The sequence below is a fragment of the Streptopelia decaocto genome (genome assembly GCF_964273445.1).
Source record: "Streptopelia decaocto genome assembly, chromosome: 5".
NCBI classification, from domain to species: Eukaryota; Metazoa; Chordata; class Aves; order Columbiformes; family Columbidae; genus Streptopelia; species Streptopelia decaocto.
This window is the reverse complement of record NC_138659.1, coordinates 59,756,773-59,778,431: the sequence shown is the minus strand read 5'-3', so window position 1 is coordinate 59,778,431 and position 21,659 is coordinate 59,756,773. Positions and strand designations below refer to the sequence as shown.

Sequence of the window (21,659 nt, the reverse complement as noted above, 5' to 3'; positions counted from 1 at the left end):
CTCAAGAAACAGAGCACAAGTAGGTGCCTTTAGCAATTCAGATTATCATCCTCCTCATGCCTGAGGTTGTAGGAGGTTCCCAGCCCTGTCACAAATGTTTCTGACACCACACACACTCAGCTCACACTCAGAAAAACAGTAGAGGGGGGAAAGGAGCTTTGCATCCATAGGTTGTAATGGTCTCCTAGTGGTGGGGCCTCAGCTCACAGGCTGGGAACTCCTCACACCTGGTATCTTTGCAGCAGCTGGACAGTCTTAAAAAGATCTATTTTTCATTTCCAGGAGAAGAAATTCGTCAGTATCTAATTGGACCTCGGGGCCCACCAGGACCTCCTGGACCGGGGGGAGATGGCATGTCTCTGTCACTGGATTATGATGAGCTGACCAGACGGTTTATCAGCTATTTGACAAGTAATGGTCTTTATTAGTGTGCATTTCCCTCTGTTCCTTTGGGAGCTGAGCAGAAAGCTCATGCTGTCGGTGAAAACTCTATCAGTGTCAACTGTGTGAATCCCTATGTACAGAGACCTCCTCACAGGGATTGTGAGAGACTCAGAAGAGAATACCCTGCAGCTAAGATACTGTGCACAGACTCTAGTAATGAGTTCCTGCTTTGCTAATGACTCAGCTTAGGAACATCATCTTAGCCATCTTTAAAGTCCCACCAACACCTTCAAGTGCCTTTATAACCCTTTTCACACTGGCTGTGTGGCCAGGATCTATCTGTGGAAGAGTTGATCTTCATGTCAAGGCAGCCCAGGCAAGGAACTCTTTGAAGTTTAAAGTTATTTGAAACAAATTCCACCTCTCTGTTTCATTTTCCCATCTGTAAAGGGGTGATATGGCATGTAAGAACTGTCGGACAGAGACAACTCTGGAGCGTCCCCAACAGCACTGCTATAGTGCCTAATCCTGGTAGCTGCAACTATTTGCTTAAAAGCACAGCCTAGTACATGCTCACTCTCACTAAACTGTCCTTAGAGACTATAGCTCACTAAACTGTCCTTAGAGACTATAGCTCACTAAAGCGCTTCTCCAAAGTTGGTGGGAATTTCCTCTTTGGTTCTGAAAGCAGGAAACTGCTGTTTAACAGCAGCACCCCAACACTTCAAGCAAGACAGCTGCATTTTATTAGCAAGGACATTTCATTAGAGCAAATCACAAAGATGCTAAGTTTTGCACCAGAGCTGCTTGCAGATAAGTGAACACAGGGAGAGCAGCACATGCATCAGTGGGTCACAGCTGACCTGAATATCCTGGGCTGCCCCACACTGTGTCAGAGGTTCCTGACATGTGCAGGGCTTTTGCCAAGAGTAGGGGCCTGATGTCTGTCTGCAGGTGCCCTTGTTTTGGGATTAACAAAGCAAGCTTTAACTCCAAGTCCAGAACAAAGCCTGAGCCCTGGTTCCCAGCACAGTCTGCTGAAGGGATCACTCCACCCTGCAGGAGTTCATCCTGCATTGCCTTTGAACAAGCCCTGCAGCCTGTCTGCTCCCACTGTAACAGCCTGTTTTGATCATCTGCTGCTCTTGGATCTGTTTGATTTTGCAGGTTCTGGGATGAGCATTGGGCTCCCTGGACCACCTGGGCCTCCAGGGACACCTGGTCTATCTTACAGTGACCTGACAGCATACCTGCGAAGTAAGCCGACTTTTTTACTCCCCTGCCATAGGTCCTTACACACCCGCAGGGTCCTTTTTATAGGCCTGTGCACAGAATTTCCCCTTTTGCCCATCACCCCATGAGATGCTGATGGTCCCTCTGCCTTAGTGAGTGGTGCTGCAGGCCTCCTGGGCTCTGCCAGCACCTGCACAGACCGTGAGGGGCTGCAGACAGGTCACCGTGCCCCTGTGCAGAGCAGCAGCAGCCAGGAGCTGTCTTGGGGTTGGGGATGGAAGAGCCCTTTGTCTTCTCCAAATTCTGCACAATAAAGGAATTTCTTGTCTCTTTTTAAAAGTATATTTTAAAAAAATAGGGACTTCTACCCTCTTTGGGATCTCCTGACTTCCCCATGTGATATCTACACTCAGGGAAGTGAGGTGAACCAGGAAGGCTGCACCAGAATGTGCTGGGGAGAAAAAAGCACTTTATACTTGCCTGTAGTTGGCATTAGCTCTATCATCAGGGAAGGTTCATCAAGGCTGTGATGGTTTGGGTGACTTGTTTTCTTCGCTTTTGTCTTGCAGACTCTGAATTCGGTGGTCTTGTCGGGCCCCCTGGACCTGCAGGGCCCCCAGGACCTCCAGGGATCCCTGGATCACCTGGCACCTCTCTGGAGGACATCTCTGCTTACCTACAAAGTAAAGCACTTGTGTTTCTCACAACTTGGGGGGAGATTCTGTTTGTAGATGCTGGGGGGACTGAGACTGAGGTTTAGCTTGCTAGGGGCTTTGACTGCCTGCTGAGAACAAGGTCACTTAAATAAAAAAATCACATCAACATCAGCTGGAAAGGGATGGAAGTTGGGGTTGGAGCCTTTAAACTTATCTCCAGACATGTGTGATTTCCTTGTTCTCTCACTGTCAGAAAATAATTCTTCTTCTCTCTCAAGGTGTGGGATACTCGTCCCTCTCTGGAGTCCAGGGTCCACCTGGCCCTCCTGGCCCTCCAGGACCACCAGGCTTCTCTGGAACCGGCCTCCTGTCCTATGCTGACATCACCCACAGCGACGAGTTCAGGAGCGAGCTGATCCAGTACCTGAAAAGTAAGGGGTACCACCCGTCCTCCCTGCGCACACCCCGCGCTGTGCTCTGCCGTGCGCAGGCTGCCGGCTCTGCCCCCGCTGGGCCAGTCCTGTGGGAACCCTCCCTGAACTGGGCTGCAGCAGCACCTTGGCTCTGCAGCCAGGGCTGTGCAGGACTGCACTGCGCCCACAGGCTCGGCCCCTCTCAGTCTGACCGTGAGGCAGAAGTCCGTGTTGTGAGCCAAAGGGACAGGTGCTGGGCAGTGACAGTTGGCCTGTGCTGAATAGCGAGGCCTTAGTAAGGTCACCTGCAGAATTTTGCTGTGAGAAAAGCATTTTCTTTGCCTACAGAGCAATGGATGATGTAGGGGTTGGAGGGCAGCATTGAGCCAGCTATGAAGCAACATTAGTCTGAATTCTCATGCTGGCAAGTTGTCCACGACACCCTGTACAAAAAATGGAGATCCCCTCACTTGCGGAAAACTGGTCACTGAACAGCTATTGGGGCAGCTGTGCTGAAATAGGCCTGATGGGAGTGCACCCCTCTGTAAAATCGTTGGGCATGTTTCCAAGATCAGGGACCCAAAACTGTAGGAGGGATGGGAAGGCGAAGGGTGTTGTGCCCTTTGTAGAGATCAAGGTTGATGTAGGTGCAGGATGCCTTAGAAATGGCACTGAATGAGGGTGGCTGCGATGATGGGCAGGACAGAGTATCACACTCCAGTCTTCATGCGGTTGGTAGCGCAGGACCTCTGCCAAGCCTGGGGGCTCCAGGTACCCCAGTGTCCCTGAAGTCCCCCCTCTTGTATTTTGCAGGTGATGAAGTTCGAAGTTACATCTCAGGGCCACCTGGGCCCCCTGGGCCACGGGGACCACCAGGACCCAAAGGAGACAGTGGCTTAGTGGCTGGGTCTATGTCTTCATCATACCATGGGTTACGGACTTCCGAGCGGTTGCATGGAGGATCCCTTGGTGCTGAGGGATCCCATGAGGGATCACTGGGCACTGGCAGCTCATACGGCAGCTCCGTGAGCAGCATGTCATCTTACAGTGCCTCACGGAGCAGCGGTGGCTCTTATGATGCTTCCATGGGCGGTGATGGGTTGTTGACAGAGGAGGAATCACACAGGAGATCAGCAGGTTCGAGCAGATCTTACAGTGACTCCTTCCATGGATCCCTGGATTACACTGAGCTGGCACTCCGGGTGTCAGAGAACCTACAGAGTGAGTGGGACACCTGCTTGTCCTGATCCTCTTTGTCCCAGCCCACAACTCCTAACCCCCCAGGGTGCCTGGTGTCCCACTGTTCACTTCCCTCACCCTTCCTGCTGCCTGCGGCTGTGCCGTGCACCTTCCTGCCTCTGCAGCCAGCCAGTTTTCCCAGAGCTCCTTTCAAATGACGTCTTTAATTTCCCAGGCCAAGGTATTCTCCAGGACCTGATGTCTTACACTGCACAGGGACCCATGGGTCCCCCAGGCCCTCCTGGTCCCCCCGGCATCAGCAGGGTTTTTGCAGCCTACGGCAATGTCACCGAGGACCTCATGGACTTCTTCAGAAGTAAGTGACATATTGGCTTAGTGTTTGTGGCTCATGCATATGAGACTTCTCCAACCTCACGTACACCTGGTAGTCTTTGCACCTTTGCATGCTGCAAAACTACAGTCAAGACACAAAACTGGAGGCAGAGAGTCTTTCCATCCCCTTCGTCCCTTGCTGGGGAGTCTCACCATTAGGAAGGACATCAGGTTTTCCCACTACTTATAGGAAACTCATCCCAAACCCTGAAGGCCACTGTGCTTGCAACCCTTGTGGCCCATTTTAATGTGGCAGGGCTGGCACATGACACAGCTGTTCTCAAATTCCCCTCCCTGAGCATGGGCCAGCTTCAGGCCTGGTGACAGGCAGGACACCCAGAGAGGGTGGCAGAGCAGTGCTGGTGAAATGGGATCACAGCCTCCCCTGGGACTTTGTTGAGACCAAACCTATTTTTTTTAAAAACCTGCCCTCAGTCAGTCTAATCCCATCTAACGTAATGTCCTTCCAGTGTAATGCGCTGCTGCTCTCAGTGAGCACAGAGGCTTTTGCAAGTAGTTTGTTCCACTCATTCATCATCTCCTTCATGTCTCTCTCCAGAATATGGTACCGTCCAGGGGCCACCTGGTGAAAAGGGGGAGAGGGGTTATCCTGGACCCAAAGGTAAGGCTTGTCATCTCTTCCCTCTCAAGCCCTGTAATGCCCAGGATGCAGCACTGTGTTCACAGATAGTTGGCACAGGGCTGCTTGCACGGAAGGTGGCACCTTCACGATCTTGGCCCAAGCACGAACTTGGTCTTACCCTGGCCTGTCAGTGGTCGTGGGCCAGTCATTCTCAAGGGCAAACTTGGTATTCTCATTCCTTCAGGTGACCCTGGACCAATGGGCCCACCAGGACGCCAGGGCCACAGGGGACCACAAGGAGAGAAAGGAGAGAAAGGTGAGAACACTGGCTGACCCCAGGAGCAGAGTTTGCGTGTTGGGGAGTGAAGGATTCCCCAGGCACCAGCCCATCTCTGGGAACTGCTGGAAAATCCACACGGTCCCATTTTTGTTTGTTTGTTTTACTTTGTTTGTTTCCTCACATGAGCTTTTCAAATAATCCTCCTTTTAACTTTTTTGTCCCCAGGTGAAAAAGTGTATGTTGGCAGAAGAAAAAGAAGCGTTGGGGTTTAAGGAAAGAGCCAGCTCGGTTCTGTACTGGGCAGCATTGCCAGCAGCCCATGGAGAATTAGCTGAAATCTTCACTGCCTTAGTGCTGAAGTGTCCCTGCCCATCAGCTACCACTTAGACTTAATAGTGCATTGTCACTGCTGAGATTGGAATGGCTCTGTGTCCAATGTGACCCTTGCATGGGTATTTGCTCCTATTGCTGATATTTGGCTTAGCTCCCCTGAATTCCCAGGTTCATATGTCTTTGGATTGACAAGGGCTTCCTGTCTCACCCAGTCCAGGTTTGTATTACTCCCAGCTCTGTAAAAAACATTTAACAACTGGCCAACTATCCAGAAAAGAAAAAAAAGGAAACCAGCCCTTTCCCACCCAAAAGACAAATGGCCTTGTCAGAAGCCCCGGGACTGAGCTCGCTCGCTGCGCTGGGATTCCCTTTCCGTGCACTCGCTGTGCCGGCTGCGAGCAGGAGGCCCTGCTGAAGCACGTGCTGGTGCTTCTGAGTGGGGCTGTGGCTTGGGGGGGGTCCCCTGTGCAAGTGCAGCACATGCAGGTGCTTCGCAGGGAACCTGGGTCGCCTGTTGATAGCAGCACAGTGAGACACGTCCTGCGCAGGGACTGAACTGAAGCACTTTTAAGTGTAGTTTGTTGATCTTTAAAAAATATTTTTGTATTTTATTCTGGTTTTTAAACTTTGGGGAAAAAAATGTTTAATGTAAACAGCCCCATTAAAGTGTGTTTTTCACCCCAAGGTGCCTGATCAGTGTTACATCAGGCTGTCAGCACCAGCTTCACTGTGACCATGGGCAGACACAGCTGGTGGTTTTGGTGGTTGGTGTGTTTCGCATCACTGGTATGTGACCGAGCTGCTCCTCAGGCATCCCTGCCTTCCAGTCACATTGTCCCAGGGTGCCACAGTCACCATCAGCCAAACAGCAGCGCCTCACTCCTTCACCTCTACCGGCTCAGGAAGGGTGGCACCATGAGGGACCACAGACTGGGGGGGGGCAGAAACGAGCTCCTACAGCCCCAAGTTGAATTCCCACTGACAGGGTAGTCACTGAAAACAACATCCTTTTTGTTTTGTGCTGGATCCACACTCCCACCCCAGGCTGTTCCCGTCAGGGTGCCCCACATTGCACAATGTTAAAATACTTTTTACACTCAATTATTTTAACAATTCTAAATTGTCACATTCACTCATGGATCACTTATATTTCATGAGACTTTTCGATGAAGCAAGCAGAGGCCATCTCAGCAAACTGTGATTTTATTTTATTTACAGCAGAATTATTACAATATTCTACAGAAAGCCATGAAATCATATTACTTTTAAAAACAAGACAAAAAACACCCAAACCCTGTTGTATGGCTGCTACTGCAAGTTCACTTCCACGAGCTGTACGTACAGAGACCCTTAGCCAATTAGTCATCCATCTCATGATTTTGGTTGCATTCTGTAAGGCAAAAATGACTTGGTTTGCAGTTAACACAAAACATTCAGCAAACTGCTGGGACAGTGCAAGGTTGGAGGTGCCTCAGAGGAGTGTGCTCACCACAGACCTCCCTGCTTGGCTTTCCTACAGAAAACAGGGGTATGACAGTTCAACATTACACATTTCATTCAGTGTCCCTTTCTAGTTTCTGTTCTCTCCACCACTTTAGGATGGATAATCAGTAAGCAATGGTAAGCGTGGAAGAGATTTGGGAAGATTAGAGCATCTTTGGGCTCAGTGACTCCCTTCTGCTTTTAGTACAGTGGAAGCACATGAGTCCTTCCTAATTCATGACCTGGTTTTGAGCATGTTCTTAAGAGATGTCTTCTCTGGCTCCACTGACTGCTCCCATGCCAGAAGCACAGAAGTAGCTACAGAAACAAAGAATGAGGATTGGGGCAAGAGAAAGGGGATGGAGAACTAAAAGCTCTGCAAGCAATGCAGAGAAACACCATAAAGTCTTTTGTCTTCTCCTTCCCTTTATCTGTCCTCATCTTTTTCTAAGACTGAGAAATGATGGGGCACCCTGGCCTTGGTTCATTCTCTCTGATCTGGTTTCGTACCTGCTGTGAAGATGGCAGAAGTCGGGGAGTGGGAAATGTGCGTGGACACATCAACGCAAGGAAGCTTCTGAGATCCAGAAGTACAGATTTTGGAGTAAAGCAACCGGATTGTAAATGCTAACAAAGCAGCAGAAAGTTATCTACACAGTAACCATCCTCAATACTCCTCCCTGCCCTTTCCTCCAGTGACCATATAGTCACTGTCCTCAAAAACTCACCTCACTTCCTCACGGAGATTAACCAAAAAGCAGCATTTCAGCAGAAGCAACTAGCATTGAGCTGTTCCCTGGCTTTCTGCAAAGATGGGTGTTTCCCAGGTGTGAAAATCAGGCTACCTAGAAGTGGATTCAAGTACCTGAATTCAAAAAAGCCTTTTTCAAATCCTTCATATACTAAAGTATCCTTGAAATACTTGCAAGACAGAAACTGTTTCAGGTAGAGAATCAACTTAAACTTCCTATGTGATATTACCATCGTAAGAGACATTGTGGTGTGTTGATGAAAGTAATCACCTTACTGCTTTGCTTGGCCCTGTCTTAGTTAAGATGCTAAGTTTCCTATTTATTAAGAAAAAAAAATCAGTAGCATGGAATTAAAAATAAAGTCCTCTGAGACAGAACAATAGTTTTTTTAAACTATATGATTGATTACATATTGAATACCCATGAATGTAATTTTAAAAGGATATTAGCTTGAAACATCTGGAAAAAAAAAGGATGCAGCTTGGAATGAATATCAGTATTTTGAAAGTGATGGGAAAAATGATGTTGAGTGAACAGCACTGGTCAGGACAGCGCGGTGCTGCCGCCCCTGAACTTGAATTTGGATGTCAATTTAATTGAAGGTTTTCCTTTAGAAAGTGTTAATAAATCAGGACCTATCTAATCAATCATAAGAATAACAACCTCAATATTGTCTCTTTTCATGCCGTACATGCTTCTCATGCATTCAGCAGAGAGAGCGGAGTGCTTGGGAAAAGAAATTTGTTCCATGGGAATCAGAGTGGAACAAATGCAGGAGCATTTCCCCTTGACCAAAGCAAACAGCAAAGTTCCCCTGGGACTTCAGGAGGCGACACAGCCCCTTCCCCCCTCCTCAGGCGCAGAATTTGTTCAAGATGTAGAATCTCATTAGAAAACAGAGGCAGCAGAACCACCCGAGGTCAATGGGCCAAAGACGTCCCTGGGCTGCCGGCAGAGGGTTCAAGATCCTGTAAAGAGCTGAGCTCCAGGACCTGTGAGGATGTGGGTAGAGCCCCCGGCTCCTGCACCCAACAAGGGCCCATCCCAAGAAAGGTGACTCGGCAGGTGCTGAAATCTGCTCTCAGAGCTCAGGAACACCAGGCTGTGAGGACTGAACCTGTCAGAGGCCGTGGGCCTGCAGGCTGGGTTTTTGTGAGAATCAGTTGTAAATACAATCGAACAACCGATATATTACACTGTGACTCATGCATTTCATTGCCTTTGCTCATTTTCCCATGGACAGTATTTATGGCGTAGTAGAACACAAAGGTGAGCAAATACTGATTTGTGGTCGTCTTGTGGGGAAAAATGAGATCTGCCAAACTCTCAGTACAAAGCACATTGTTTTGGCCAAGGAAAATATACCTAACTGCCTTGGAGAGGGAGCTCCTAACATTTATTAAAGGATGTGACAGTGGAGAGATTGGATTTAGTATCTCAGGAGGTCTCCTGCAGACCTGAGTGAGACTAAGTTAATTTGAACTGCATTTTCTGACATTGATATAATGTTGTATACTTCTTTCATGTTCTCCAATACTTACAACCAATTTTATTAGCCTAAATGTCTAAGTACCCATGCTAGATCCTGTTATCCCCCAGAAAAACATATTTTCACGCTTGATAGCAATTCTCAGCACAGTTCACAAAGCTGCAAGTGCTTACCAGCGCTTACCAGAGACCTGGCCAGGCACCTGCTGAAGCTTCGATCCCTCCCTGCATCACGGAACACAGCTACGTGTACAATTCACAATGAGATCAGACTGGGGGGGCTTGTGAGAAAAGGATCTTCAAAGAAAAGATTGAAAAGATTTAGACAGAGGTAAACAGTAGGCCTGGATATATTAGCAATTTATCACTGAAACTGCCAAAAATGCAAGATTGACATTTCCCCCTGAGGATTTACTGTGGATGAAGGGAGCGATAATCCAGAAGGGAAATGCGCCTGCCCTGGCTGCTCCCCGAGTAAAGCCCTGAGCCTGCTTCATACAGAACGGCAAACAAATTCCATTAAATACAGAGATGAAGATTATTTAATCTTATTTTAGTAACAGTCAATTTATGATGGTGAAGCTTAAAAAGTAAAAGGCCTTCAAAGGCATTTTTTACTCTACTAAATAAACCATTTAAAGAACTTTGCATTTAGCAACAGGTAACATGCTAGAGATATGGTATGTGAATTTACAACAGTACACAATACACAGTTATATAATAAAATGCCAGAAATTAAGGCTAGCTATTAAAGTAATTATGCTATCAAAAAGTTACAAAATTTAAATTAAAACATGCATGTTCCAACTGTTTTTTACTGTGCTGTAAATTTTAAGTGTCTTCATTGAGAAGGTATCAGTTCAACGTCCAAGGGTTTCTGCATCCAAGATTTAAACCACATCCGATTAAAGTCCTGTGTTAATTTTTGAGTTGACTCACTTGCATGGATACTGTTCCCACGAAGCGAACACCACGTGAGGGTCACCAGTCCCGCGCTCAACACAAGCCAGCAAAACAAAACATGTACAGCTGATGCCCAGAGAGCCCAGAACGTCAGGTTCAACTGACAAAAGCAAATCCTGTCCTACAAATGGAACTCCAGCAAACCAAAGTACGGCTGATAATCCCGTCTCTGTATGACTCAAACTCTACCCACCAACAAGAGTGCAGTAAAAGGGACCCAATACAGTTCTATTTCCCTACCAGCTGTATGAGAAACATTGCAGATTTTTTCCACTGCAGATCAGTCAGGTAAATAACTTATTGTACATCTATGAACTTGAAAAATAAAAACTGCCTATGTTAGTACATGGCAACACAAAAGCAAAACAGCTTCATAAAGTAGTTTGTCTATATATTTAACTTAAATCTTTCTATAAAATAACATGACTAAAAAAAAAAGAAAAACCACATCTAACACTTCTAATCAAACGAGACTTTAGCCATGGTTATTTATAAATACAACCGCCCACCTCCACGGTTCTGAGGGAGTTTAACTGAACAGGCTTTGGTAGGAACAGAACAACGGCTCTACCCGCCCCAGGTGCAGCTGGAGAAACCACGTGCACTTTGCACACCGCTTCCTAAAAACATTCTACAGCTCTTAATTCGTAGAACTCACCACCTGTAATAGCTAAGGAAAAGAATAAACTGTGCATTTTAAAGTTAGCATTTCTTTCACCTTTACATATTTTAGTGCAAAATATTTTAGGGTGAGGATTTACAACAAAAATGGCAGTAGCAGCAAGAAATCTTCTGGTCTGTACAGTAACGACAATGCTAAGGAGTTTTGTTTCTTTAAATGACAAAACACTACCCTGTTGCCAGGATTAGCATATCTAAGTGTTTCAGGCACTGTATTAATTAAACTAGCACCCCATTAAATTATGGAACTAATGGACAAAATATGTAATGGAGATCAGCTCAGTTTAATTTATGCCAGAGGTTTCTTTTTAAATAAGTTGCAAAGGCTTTTGCTCTTACCAATGGTGTTTAAACACAAGGGTTTATTTTCCTGATTATTGGCATGTTCTGAGTAATTAGTTTCAGTCCTGGCTATGAAGACCCTGCTCAACATTATAATATTTGAAGCCTCTCACAGCAGTTTCAGTTGTGGAATTCTCTCGTGGAGAAATCAGACACTTCAGAACACAGTAGCAGAATTAATATTACACCGTTTAAATGTTTGCATAAGAAACCGTTTTGTTGTGATCAGAAAGAATATAATTAATATTTTAGGCTTAAAGTCAAAACCATAGATAACATAACTTCGTGAGGCCAAGATAAAAACCCCACTTATTCTTGAAACATCTGAAGGACGTAACATTACCATTAGACACCAACACCTTCTTCTTCCATTCCGAGAAGAAACTGATCGGACACTGATTGTCTCCAGTGACCCCCAAAGGCGCGAGGCCCTTCCCCGTGCACCGCGGGTGGAGTGCGGTTAGACAGTGAGGATGGAGAATTCCAAATGTGAAAAAAAACCTACAGCAGTTCCCAGAGTTACGACCCAGTGGAGTGAAGGCTGGGGATCGGATAGAATTTGGAAATCCGGCTTTGTGTTGAAGGGTTAAGGCATTCAGATTCTCCAGTCATTTTAAAGAAAACTTCCTGTTCCTGCAGTTTTCTGGCAAATTCTTCTTCCAGCATCTAAAACCCAAATCAGATTGTCATAGGATTAGCAAGGCAAAGTACAAGAAACCTATTGTACACTGGTGACATGTTGGCTGATGTAACATCATAACACCACATGCCATCACAGAAAAAAATCACCTAGCAATTATTAAACTGCAAGACAACCAAGATGCAGAAAGCCAAGAATATCATCTGCCCACAGGACACTCTTGGAACTGTGCGAAGATCTAGAACTTTCCATTTTAAAACAAAATATAAAAACCTAAACCAACCTCTACCTTCCTTTATCTGCTATTTACCACTCGATTTTTGTAGTAATGTACTGGCTTCTGAAATACATTCCTAAAACCAGACTTACCTCCAGCTAAGCAGCTGTATATGCAAACACACAGACGTGCCCTGCAAAGGGAGGCAGCAAGAGGCTGGTGACACACAAGCCTTTTTTGTTGCACATGCCCTTTGCTCAGCTTTTGCACATTTAACATCTTTTATTATTCAACGAACTATAGTAGCTTCGTACAGTTTGTTTCTCCGCCTCCGCGATACTTCTTGTATTGTCTGTATTTGGCAGATCCAACTCTCAATTATTTTCTGATTCAGAAAAGGCTCTGATTTACCTTTTTTCTTGGTCTCAATTTCTCTCTCCATTCCTTCAGTTCTTGACTGTGCTCTTCATCCAGCTCTTTTAGCTTCTGAGTCTCATGCTCAACCAGTAGATGGCATTTTTCATTCTTAAAACAAGATGAAGATAATCCTTATGTAAAACTAATTCAGATTAGGCAACTCAACATTTGTACAGTGACATATGTTGTCCTAATTCTTTTTAATTAGCTTATTCCGTGTAAATAGTGACGTGAATAGTTACAAGATAAAAGTATGCTACGAGGCTGCATTACCAAAAGCTGATCTTACCATCAGAACTAATTGAGATAAGAAATATTTGTAAATCCAAATATACAGTTGAGTATCGTTAAGGCAGCAGCTGCCAGCATGACTCCAAATTGAGCTTCACTGCCTAGTAACGCTTTCCAAGGTCACACAGCATTTCTGCTTTGCTTTCTAAAGACCGTTTGTGTAATTTATTAAAATCGATTGCGTTAAAGAGGAGGTAGTTTTTTGGAAATATTTCAACTCATGGTGCCAAGGAGCTGAGACTAACAAATGGGGCTTAGAGAGGAGAGAAATGGGCTTGCAGAAGCAGGCTCAGAATCACTCTATAGAAAGGAAAAGCATAATCCAACTACTCATCGGCTTCTCATTCCTCTCAGTAAGGTACTACTGCCTTTCAGAGGACTTCTGCAGCACTGTAAAAACAAACAAAAAAAGTATTTGGCTACATCAAATCTTTGATTTTTAAGAGCAGTTGGCAATGGCAGCCTCTAAACCCCATGTTCTTGTTTCTAGGGCTCCGGTCCCGACTGGGTCTGACGCAGAGTACAAAAATGACAAGCATTTGGCTGGACCTGAGTGCGGCCAGGGGCCAGTTTTCCTCAGTGAAGCTCAGAGTAGCCCTAATCTGCTCAACTCTGCTCAACTCTGCTGAAACTCTCACAAGACTCCCACGGTACTTGGGGATTACTGAGGCGCATTAGTGGCATAGTCGGGGACTGTTTTCGCAGGACATAAGGAAGTGACTAGAGTAGAATTGGCTTCACCGGTCATTGGACGATCTCTCAACGCAAAGGTCATCAGCAGGTGATCATTTAATGCTTTAAAACTGCTTTGTGTCCCCGAAACAGGGAAAAGCTGATTTAACAGAAAAGGAGATCTGGCCTCTGGTACAAACTGCATAGCAAGAGAGACAGAATAGAGTTCCTTATCGCAAGAAGAGAATTCCTTCCAAGTACCTTCCAGAAGCTCAAGTACAAAGGGCAGCCTGCACTTTGTAAAAACCACCTCACCCCATGTACTGCTACAAACGCCTTGCAGGTACCGCCTGGTGCTGCCTACCTCTGCTCTGATCAACGACCTTTCAGCAAAATCAGGTTAAAAGGAAATGTTTCCTACAGAAAACAGCACTTGGAACTTGATAGGTATTCTAGAAATGGTTCATGCTCTTCTTGCATTTAAAATGATTTGTCATTAATTGATGTAAGTATATGAATCTGGTTAAGCAGTTATGCCACAGGCCTTTGAAAGCAAAGCTGAAAAAAACCCTACACCAGCCAGTAAAAAGGAAGCAAAAGCTGTTTCTGTTTTGCCTGCATCACTTATTACCCTGAGTCTGCCCACTGTTCACTTAATATAATCTATTTTTAACCTGTAACTGATGCAGTTCTCTGATGTTCGCTTCACACTGCAACTGAAGGTCCCGCATTTGGTTTTCATGTTTCTGATGCTGAGCCAGCCTCTCATTCTTCTGTCTCTTTTCCTCTTGAATAGCAAACTAAAATTAAAAATAAGAAGATGGTTTATATTGTGCCTCTAGATACAACAGTTTACATGAGTCAAAAAAGTGTATGTAACAGAATGTATGTACACAGCATAACTGAAAAGAATGGTTTTAAATATTTAAACAAAAACTGTATTTTCTTTATCCTTTCTTTTTGTCTATTATTCCATTTCTCTGCCTGCACTGTTTCCTTAAAATGCAGCACATTTCACTTCCAGACTCCCGAAGTTGTCTTTCCCCGACGCGAAGTGACACAGCGGTGTTGCCACACGTGTCAGTCGAGGTTGGTATTTTACACCTACAGGAGACTCTATTTTCCGGATTTCTCATCCTTCCAGTGCTCACCATATGAAACCATGATTTGGGACTTTTGTGCAGCAGTAGAAAGCAAACCTCTGAACATCTTCACAACATTCCCTTTTAAAGAACGAGTGAATACCTACAGTTTTAGTTCAAAAGCTCACAAAAATCAAGTATTCTTTAAAATATTTCACAGAATCACTGAATGGCTGAAGCTGGAAGGGACCAGTGAAGATGGACACCCCTGCTCAAAGGAGGTTGGGCAGGACTGTGTCCAGTTGGGTTCTGAGTATCTCTACAACTCCTCTGGGCAACCTCGTCCTGTGTCTGACCATCCTAACACTAAAAAAAAGTGTTTTCTTATGCTTAAGTTGGATTTTTTGTATTTCAGTTGCAACCACTGCCTCTCACCCTGTCACTGGGCACCACTGAGAAGAGTCTGGCTTCACCTTCTTTACTCCCTCCTGTTGCGTACTCAATGATAAGATCCTCCTGAGCCTCCTCTCCTCCTGGCGGAAGCATCCCAGGAATCCCAGGCATTCCCTCCTACACAAGACCCACCAGTCCCTTGAGTCATCTTCAAGGCCCTTTGCAAGATTCACTCCAGTAAACCCCTGTCTGTCTTGTACGGGGAAGCCCAGGACTGGACCCAGTGCTGAAGATGAGTCCCACCAGCGCAGAGGGGAAGGATGAGTTCCTCTGACTCAGGGCACCAACCCAGGTCTGTACCATCCATGACCTTGCTGAGAGCGCACTCTATCCCATCCTCACACTTACATTACTTTAAGCATTTCCACTAATGAAACTGTTCTTATTCAATACCTGCTTAATTTTTTCACGGTCTTGGTCTGGAGAGGCTAATGAATTGATTCTTAAACTTTTCTTAAACATCGCCATTCGAGTCTTTGCTTCACTTCGCTGGATTTTAGGCAGTCTCGCTCTTTCCTGAGTTTGCTTGTTCTTTAGCTCTTCGATAAGGCGCTGATTATATCTCTGCATTTGTTCTGTTTCCTAAAATGTTAACCATATGGAAATGTTACAAAGCAACTGTTACGTTAGAATATTAGCATCTCATTTCACCAGTAAGCAAGCTGTTTGACTCAGCCTCTTCCAACAGAAACCAGTCCTGGTGATATCAATGGGAAGGGGGGGCTTCTCCACTTATTCCAGAGCACTCTGGATCATGGACGACCAGATGAAATTCTTTAATAACTATGAATACACATCTATTTTATCAGTGGTTGTTCGACTCCTGAATTGCATTTTAAAAAGTCTGTGTTATTCAAATGGAGAAACTTTCGTGGAACTGAACTTCCACCACCGCAGTTGTGAAACGCTGGTTTGTTGCAAAAGCTGGAGAAAGCAACTGCCATTATGGGGATAAACCAAACCTACAGCAACAAGCCTTGGTGGAGGCTGCTCGTGCTCCAGCCACCAAGGAGATCCTCTAATATCCCTCTATTGGGTTTACATTTTCAAAAACTGAACTACTCTGTTTACCATACTCTATAAAAACGAAAATGCCTTGTGGAAAACAAGTCTTGTCTTCTGGGATTTTATAGGATTTAGCTATAAAGAGACAGTTGTCAGCTACTTGCCCAAAAGCTAATCCAGTTCATTCTGATCATTTAATTCCAGGATGATTTACTAATGAGCAGATCTACTTAAACACAAGCCAAATCTGGTTATAAGCAGAATTTGGTATTTTTAATAGAAAAAGGTTGATGTTGTAGTTGGCGGGGGTTTTTTAAGATCAAAAGGGAAAAAACTTGACCACTTTTACTTCAACATACTACTAAGTTATTAAAGCAAAACAATTAAGAGTTTTTAAATTTCAACAGAACATACACAGGTTCAAAATACCTGCATCATCTTTCTTGTGCAAGCAAACAGCTACAGTAGAGATCATGGGACCACCTGACAACAACCCCAGATATTATAATACACAAAAGAAAGTGTCAAAGTCAACACTAACTTTCTCATGCCTCTTAAGCAGCTGGTGTCTCTGCATGAAGTACTGGTCTTTGAGTTGCTGTTTGAGGAGCTGGTGTTTCTCTTGCAGGTGTCGCTCTTCCAGCTCCCAGACTGCAGCTTCGCGAGCTGGAAAAAAGAGGAAGGCTGGTTCAGAAAGTACAAGACAATACTTTCTAATCCACCTGCTAGTGTACGTGTAGAAGTGGCCTACAAACACATTTTGAGAAAAATGCTATTCCATAGCAAGTGGGTTTTCTACAGTTCTAGATTAGTCATGAAGATCTTTCAGAAATTTAACACAGACTATTGCTTTATTACAATACAACACATATATCAGCTTTTAAAGAGGGAGTCTGAGGCTGGATACCTCTCATGAGCTGCTGTTTGTTGTTGAGACAATCTCGTTCAATAGTGGCCAGTTCTGTCTTCTGCTGCTGAATAATTTTCTTCAGAGATGCATCCAGTTCTTGTTGCTGCTTCTGCACGAATTCCTGCTCCTGGTAAAGACCAATAAAAGTAAATTAAATTATGTTCTTCTAACCACATTACATTTTAATGAAACTCCCAGTTCTCTCAGCATTAGCTATATACGAAAACAAATACACCTATGAAAACTTGAGCTAACGTGTCTCTGCTATATAATTAGGCATCTCTTGTATTTTCTATGTAGAGAGTACGTACAAATATATTTGATGCTTAAATAACACCTTCAGCAATAAGACCAGAGGCAACAAACTAGCCAGCAATCTGCAATTCGTTTGACCTCTTCTCAATACAAGCTGCAGGTTCAAAGCTAGCGAAAGACAAGCACCCAATATAAAGTTAATTATTCATGGATGTAAGAAAATAAAAGTATTTATGGTTATTTTGCTTTGGATGACTAGTTCAAGCCTGTTTATTTACACAGTTGGATTTCACATTTGTGTTTCAATCTCAAGTGGTTTATTCTGTCATGAATGCAAAGATATTTAGGTTGGGAGTTCTGCAAGACTGCTACAAAGACACCCGATGCTTTTGCAGGGACTACATCCTGCAGGACTTCAGGCTTGTCACCCCAGAGCTGAGCTGGCTCCTCACAAAGCAATTTGCTATCTGCCTGATGCAGTCCCATACCACCTGCATCTCCCCGTTACCCAGGGTGTTATCACTCTGTGGGATCACAGCATGGAGAGCAGGCAGTAGTAAGAATCCCCCTCCCATGCCCCAAGACCACAGCCTTGCCGTTCTTCTTTGCAACTATCCAAAAAACCCCAAGCAAACCACAACAAACCCACCTGCAAGCATGCAAGCGTGCATACACACACTCTTTAAGAACAAAAAATTAAAGCAGATGTTTCTACCATGATATAAAGATCAAAAGAAAGGATAATAGCAACGTCCTATCCGAGCCAAGGTGGCAGCTGAAGCGTTTGCTGTTATACATAATGAGCAGTGTTAAAGATGGTCTGTTGGAAGGAAGATGGGATGAGGCAGGAAAACAGCACCAGGCTACAGATGATCAGTGGAAGGGTCTTCTGAGCTATGTATTTTTATCTTATTACTGAACCTATGCTACTTGCTAAAATATTTGTCAGCAACACATGGAATTAAATGTTCATTAAAAGCACTCCTTATTATGACCAGGAGAATCCTGGTTTTCATTTTTCACAGGAAGTTAATTAATAGATGAGGCTTTAATCTCTCCCAATGGACAGCAGAGTTACACTTAGACAAGTAACAGAAAACCAGAGGTGGAGTAAGTTGGTGTAAAGTCAGTGACAGACCTGAGGGTACAAAAATTAACTCAGATATACCTAATCAAATATATGGACTGATGAAAAATAGTGTTGTTTCCCTTTCTAGATGAAAAGGATAAGAAAACTACAAGTTTTTTATTCTGAGGGTGCAGACACATCATTAACATTGTGTTTCATTTGCCAGGAATTTTTTGATTTGGAGGGAGTGGGGGGAAATCTTTTCTAGAGTAGTCATGACCAAAAAGCAATTATGCTTGAGCTTTACTCAGTCATTTAAATATCATTGTTGCTCTCTCTACATAGTAAATCTTAAGAAGTTTTGTAATTGCTGGCACTATAAGATAAACCAGGCAACCTCAAAAAACCCTCTGGCCTTTCCACTTCCCACATCTACTCAAGTATCACATATAATAAAGATCGTGGACTTTAGTACTAATGAACATGCTGGATGGTGAAAAAGGCAGATAGTGCAATACAGTCCATCTTTTTAAAACCACCACTTGGTTTTGTCCAATAACGATCTTAAAATAAACTCAGATATCTTTAAAACACATGGTTTCACTGCACACAGAGCATAGAAGTCACACGTTTCTCACATGTGCTGAACAAATAAGAAACACCAGAGAACAGCGTCATGTTGCATTTGTGTGAAACTTCAGTGTCTTGCTCAGAGTTAATAACTACTGTAATTTTGATATTTTGACTACGAATAGGGCATAATTACATACATTTGTGCTAACTAGTTTGGAGACAGCAGTGACATTGATCAGCACATATGAGCAGAAGAAGAGAACACACACAACTGGAAGATTAGGGAAATAAAACTTCTCTTGTTTCACATTTTAAGACTTACATCCTGCATTTGTGCGTTGAAAAGCGTACATGAAGACAACTGAAAAGACTGAATCATAACCTGAGCAACGCCCTGTGGGACACAATGTACTTCCTATGTCACAATATAATGAAATATAGCTCTGTTCTTAAAAAAAGAAGAAATTAGATCTACTTTGTTAGTAATATACATTTAAAATGTCAAGCCTAATCACACAAAACTAGTCACTGACAGAAGTTCTAGATATTCTAAAACTAAACACCTGCACCTTGTCTAGTGTTGCATTATCACTCCAGGTAAGGACATTTTGCCTTTAAAACTGCCTCTTTCACCTCTCTTAATCAAATTGGAATCAGCAAAGGAAAGAAACTAAGTCAGTATGAACACTATGAAATTGTAGGGTTTTAACTGTTTCCTTTAAAAGTTGAGACACACATCCTTGGTATGGAGAGAACGCTGCAACTCAACCACATTCTATCCTGGGAAATCCCCTCTTGAATTAAACACATAATCAAATAAAGTTGCTATTATTTTCTACTAGGTCATTCACATAAGCATTTAATCTTTAAGTTACTCAATCCAAACCTGCTCTGCCGTGGTACAGCTGTACAAGCTGTGGCCATCACAAAGCCAATCTTTTTCTAAAATACTCACCCCCTTTCTAGCTGGGTCATATCAAAGTAGCAAGTCTGAAGGCATGAAATCACAGATGATGTCTTGTAACGTTTCCATACACCTACACTTTGACATCTGAAGAACTTCATTTTACCTTATCTGTTCTATTAACAAGACGCCTCATGCTTGAATATGATATACATTTTCCTGCCCTGCACTTATATTGCTCAAAACTGACTGTAACCTTTATAATTTGATGGACCTATGGGATACTTACCACTTATAAAAGCACTGTAATGCAACTTGCTGTAGAAAAACACTGTGATTTTTTTTTGGTACAGAATACAAAATATTACACTTAACAGCACAAACCTGGAAATGGTGGTTCCTCCATTTCTAGACAGAATACTCTATGGGATGTGATACAGGAGTACTTGAAGACATAGAGCAGTGTGTAGGGGGTTAGTTTGAGTTAAGTTCCATATTCACTCAACAACAACAAGAAGTGAAATCATCAAGCTGTGTGAATACTGCTGCCTTTTGTATTTTAGTAGCTTGAAGCTGCCGTTGTTACCTGAGCATGCTGGCTTTGTGCAAGCTCCTCTTTCTTGCGTTTCATGAGCTCTTTTCTCAGCTCTTTTGGTGCTTTGTCCACTTCACATAAAACCTACAGTGTATATAAGCATGCAGAAGGTGGCGAAAAGAACACTTTTTCTCCACAGCAAGCATTATCGTGAACATAGGACATGCAGGTCAAGCACTAGAGGTATGGGAAGCGTGCATTACTTCAGTGGCAGGGATGTTAGTTTAGTGAAAAGAGCTTAACGAAGAGAGAAGGAACAACACGTGCTTCGTGTCCAGCTCAGCGCAGCAGGAGGTGTGTGCCAGCCTGTGTTTGCATGCAAACGCTGCCCCGTGCTCCCAGGAACGCCGGCCCCTTGCTTGCGCTTCCATGCGGCAGCTACAACAGTCAAGAGTTAGGAAACCACCACCTGCCAAAGCGGTGCTTTCTTGAAGCACTATGGCAAAAGGGCTACCGAGCACCTTTACCTCATGGTAAAGCTGTGAAAAATAGTTGGAAGTTTAAAATAACTTCCACTGAAAACCAGCTATTTCTAACACTGTCTCAAACATTAGTTTGTAAGATGCCATTATTAGTGCCTCCAACCACAAATGACATCTACACGGGATGTGTCTTTAGAATAATTAGACAAGCAGATAAAATATTAAGTGGTTGGTTCTGAAGAATTTAAAATCAAAATCCACCAATAACTAAGTATGTTTTCAAGAAACTTTTCATGACACATGTGGAATGGAACGTGTTTCAGTCCAAGGTGAATTAGACTAGATTAGTAGAAAGATTCTAAATATAACCTGGCTGATTCAACTGAGTATTCATCTGTTAATTTGCTGATGTGTTTTTCTTTCTTTTTAAGAATTATAAAAATGTAGCATTGCACAATCCAGTATAGGATGGGTACTTTTAGAGTACCAGCTGCATTTTCCTTCAAACTGTAAATCATCTTCTTAAGCTTTAAATACAAAACCATGCATCTAAAACCAAATGTCTATTTAATAGTGGAAGAATCATCAGAAAAGAGTCCAAATCACCACATGCTATTCCTGTTTCCATGATAGAACTGCTTTAGGCTCAGAGCAATAAATTAATTTCTTCCCGCTTTCCCATGTAGAACCCAATCACCAGTAAATAGCGAGAGACTCAAAAATGCAAGAGGTACCGCAAAAGAAGAAAAAATGTTATTTACGTACGAGCATATGGTTCAAACTGAATACAACTTTTTTTTAAATGCAGTTTTGTTCTACAGGATCATACTACGCAAAAGCATGGACAGTACAGATTTCACAGAAACCTCTGTGAGTCTAGTATAATAACTAGCAGAGCAAACGCTAGAGCCATTTATGTACAAATGAGCACTACACAATTGATCTGAAAACTAAATAAAACAGCTTTTAGGATGCAAAGTCCATATGGAATC

General features: G+C 43.6%; 2 protein-coding genes across 4 annotated transcripts in view; one reads left to right on the top strand and one right to left on the bottom strand.

Annotated features, from left to right (window-relative positions):
• Nucleotides 1–5,877, top strand: part of COL17A1 (collagen type XVII alpha 1 chain) — a gene marked incomplete at its 5' end in the record, with an annotated part of 37,639 nt that extends 31,762 nt beyond the window's left edge. The window contains 9 exons of the mRNA XM_082054222.1: nt 283–411; nt 1,552–1,641; nt 2,187–2,300; nt 2,552–2,704; nt 3,500–3,907; nt 4,101–4,241; nt 4,818–4,880; nt 5,086–5,157; nt 5,347–5,877. Of these exons, the coding sequence (XP_081910348.1) occupies nt 283–411; nt 1,552–1,641; nt 2,187–2,300; nt 2,552–2,704; nt 3,500–3,907; nt 4,101–4,241; nt 4,818–4,880; nt 5,086–5,157; nt 5,347–5,393 (1,217 nt within the window). The 3' untranslated portion in view covers nt 5,394–5,877. The remainder of the gene's footprint in view (nt 1–282; nt 412–1,551; nt 1,642–2,186; nt 2,301–2,551; nt 2,705–3,499; nt 3,908–4,100; nt 4,242–4,817; nt 4,881–5,085; nt 5,158–5,346) is intronic.
• A 764-nt stretch (nt 5,878–6,641) lies between these two features.
• The window catches only part of SLK (STE20 like kinase), a 50,503-nt gene continuing 35,485 nt past the window's right edge, over nt 6,642–21,659 (bottom strand). For 2 of the 3 annotated variants that reach the window (XM_082053491.1, XM_082053492.1), the window contains exons 13-18: nt 16,847–16,976; nt 16,481–16,605; nt 15,328–15,516; nt 14,074–14,199; nt 12,431–12,544; nt 6,642–11,828 (exon numbers count right to left, since the gene is read on the bottom strand). In XM_082053491.1, the coding sequence (XP_081909617.1) occupies nt 11,682–11,828; nt 12,431–12,544; nt 14,074–14,199; nt 15,328–15,516; nt 16,481–16,605; nt 16,847–16,976 (831 nt within the window). In that variant the 3' untranslated portion in view covers nt 6,642–11,681. Of the gene's footprint in view, nt 11,829–12,430; nt 12,545–14,073; nt 14,200–15,327; nt 15,517–16,480; nt 16,606–16,846; nt 16,977–19,369; nt 20,330–21,659 lie in introns of those variants that run through there. The other variant, XM_082053493.1, reaches the window with a different exon arrangement.